The following is a 2,958-nucleotide window of genomic DNA, read 5'->3' on the forward strand; positions in this document are numbered from 1 at the left end:
TATCAAAAACTCGTGCTGGTTCGACTCGGTCCTTAGGTAAGTCACCCATGATGGGCTCAAATACAACCGGTTTATACTTGAAACATTTGACACATTTTCTAAATATATTTCTGGCTATATTACGTCCATTAATCGGCCAATATCTCAAACGTATATTAGCTAACATCGCTTATGGACCGGCGTGTAATGATTTTTCGTGTTCATCCATAAATAATAATTTTGTAAAAGCACTATCAGCGGGTAACACTATCGGATGTTTTTGAAAAAATGACAGTGAGACGGCATGTTTTAATCTACCGCCTACCCTGATTATACCATCGTTATCTAGAAATGGTTTAAGACGAAAAAGTTTACTTTTACTGGACACTAATTTTGAGTTTTTTAAGTCACACAACTCAGTAAAAAATTCTTGTTGTTGCGCTACCTTCACTAAGCGTTTAAGGGCACTTTCAATTTCTGTAGCTTCAACAGGACCATAAATATTAGTGTCACTCGATAAAAAATTAAGAAGACAATAAGCCGCAACACGTAATAGTTTACTTAATGAAGAAAATAATTTAAAAATTTGATTAAAAGAATTATTTTCCGTTGTTAAGAATAAATTACTTTTTCTTCAGACAAATATTCACTTTTAGAAGTAAGTTCTTGAAAGTTACTAGGCCATTGAGTATGTTCCCCTTTCAAGGTCTGTTCTACCATAAATCTAAGCCTTTCATTTGTGATGGAAAACAGCCTCTTGACACTATGCCCGCTGGTTTGTCGCTGGACGCCTTCATTGTGAAAAAGACGTTAACTCTTGCATTTCACTTACTCTGTTTCCCACAAAAGTTTTCCAACGAGACGACGGAGATGATAACCAAATTATTACCAGTGTCGAATCTGTCCAATAAAAATATTCATTTACAGGTAACTGTAATTTTGGTGCATATTTTGACATAAAGCGAGCGGCCAAAAGCGCAGCTAACAGTTCGAGCCGAGGTAACGAAACTACCTTTAATGGCGCGACTCTTGATTTTGCACAGAATAAATTTATTACTACTTTACCATAAATGTCTGTAACGCGTGTGTATATACAAGCGCCATAGGCTTGCATACTTGCGTCAGCGAACGCGTGTAATTCTAGTTTTTTAATTTTTTCGATTCCGAGAACTAGACTAATTGATTTTAATATCATTAATTTGCTCCAGTTCAACAGTTTTTGACCAATCTTGTTGTAATGGGATAGGTAAAACGTCATCCCAGTTCATTTTTTGCAACCATATATGTTGCATAATCATCTTGAACCTAATTATTACTGGAGAGATTAATCCGAGTGGATCGAATAGCGACAATATTTCGGATAGAACTAGTCTTTTTGTGAATCGACCAGATATTTTTATTGGTTTTATATTGTATTGATAGTAATAGTTCTCGTGATTCCAATATAATCCAAGGATTTTAGTAATATTTTTATTAGGCTCTTTTGCATCATCATTAACTTTCCTTTAATATAAAGGTAATTTTCTTAACAATAGTGGTTCATTGCTGCACCATTGTCTCAACTTAAAACCAGCACTCTCCATGATTGATATTAAATTATCTCTTAACTTGACCGCCTTCTCTAAAGTATCTGAACCACTTAGGAGGTCATCCATATAAAAATCTTCATGTAACGCTCTACAAGCTTCCGAATAATGATCAGCTTTTTCTTCGGCCAGTTTTCTTAGACACCCGGTTCCTAAGTACGAGGAAGTCACAACTCCGTATGTGACTGTTTTTAGTCTTGTACAGGTTGTTCAGGATTTTCACGCCATAAAATGCGTTGGAAATCTCTTTGATTCTCAGAGACCCAGATTTGCCTATAGATTTTTTCAATGTCCGAACAAAAAACATATTTATGCGTTCGAAATCTAATCATTATTTCGGTTAGTTCTTCTTGTATACACGGACCCTTAAATAAAACGTCATTAAGACTTACCCCGTTGTTGGTTTTACAAGAAGCGTCAAATACCACTCGTAGTTTAGTTGTATGGCTACTCTCTTTATTAATTGCATGATGTGGTATATAATATGTGTTGTTAGTACTTTCATCTATCAAAATTCTTTCCATGTGATTTAGTTCTAAATATTCGTTTATAAATTTAGAATAAAGATTTTCGAGTTCGATATTAGTCTGAAGTCGCCGTTCTAATGATAAAAACCGTTTTAAGGCTATTTGATACGATTCACCTAGTAGGGAATGATCCTTGAACGGCAATGATACAACAAATCGTCCGTTTTCATTCCGTTTGATATTATTTTCAAAATGCAACTGGCACACCTTTTCATTTAAACTTAAAATGTTTTTAGTTTTGACCTCTTCTAATTGCCAAAATTTTGCTATCTGGTCATCTAAATTAATTCGGGCGTTTATATCATTTTCAACTAAATCTTGTTGGTGTGATAATACAGTAGTGGCGAACATAGATGTAGTGAAGCTTGCTGAGATAGGACCGGACACGATCCAACCGAACTCAGTCTTTTGTATAACATGACCATTTTCAACCGTTTTTATTTGATCGGAATACATTAAGTCAAATAAAATTTCAGCTCCAATCAGCATATCTATCCTTGCGGTGTGCCGAACAGCGGATTAGCCAAAATAATATCTGACGGTATTTTTAACTCCCTCGCATCAATACCCGATTGTGGTAAGAGACTGGTCAGCTTGGGAAGTGTTAAAAAGTTCAATTTTGTCTTAAAGTCTGATACGTGAGATTTAATAATCGCTGATACCTGGTGTTTAACATTATTCGGTGACTTGTTTATTCCAAAAACAGAATACGCTACATTTTCTCTTTTCAATTTCAAATAATGGCCATTGACTCGGTGACAAAATTGTTTTGTGAGCCGGAGTCTAACAATACTCGGCACACTACCGGTTCATTTTTATTATTATACGCATGTACTACGGCAGTAGCTAGCAGTACTGACCTGCGG

At 35.4% G+C, this 2,958-nt stretch overlaps 1 protein-coding gene across 1 annotated transcript; it reads right to left on the reverse strand.

Moving 5' to 3' along the window:
- Window positions 1–1,756: 1,756 nt before the first annotated feature.
- Window positions 1,757–2,581, reverse strand: LOC126895820 (uncharacterized). Its single transcript, XM_050668070.1, has one exon. It carries the CDS (start codon window positions 2,579–2,581, stop codon window positions 1,757–1,759), a length of 825 nt encoding a protein of 274 aa, XP_050524027.1.
- Between the last annotated feature and the right edge of the window lie 377 nt (window positions 2,582–2,958).

This window comes from Daktulosphaira vitifoliae, unplaced genomic scaffold (genome assembly GCF_025091365.1).
Source record: "Daktulosphaira vitifoliae isolate Bord-2020 unplaced genomic scaffold, ASM2509136v1 Scaffold_1, whole genome shotgun sequence".
NCBI lineage: Eukaryota > Metazoa > Arthropoda > Insecta > Hemiptera > Phylloxeridae > Daktulosphaira > Daktulosphaira vitifoliae.

Bases quoted from the DNA above. Each gene is read 5' to 3' on its own strand.
- LOC126895820 (XM_050668070.1), bottom strand. From the start codon at position 2,581: ATGCTGATTGGAGCTGAAATTTTATTTGACTTAATGTATTCCGATCAA.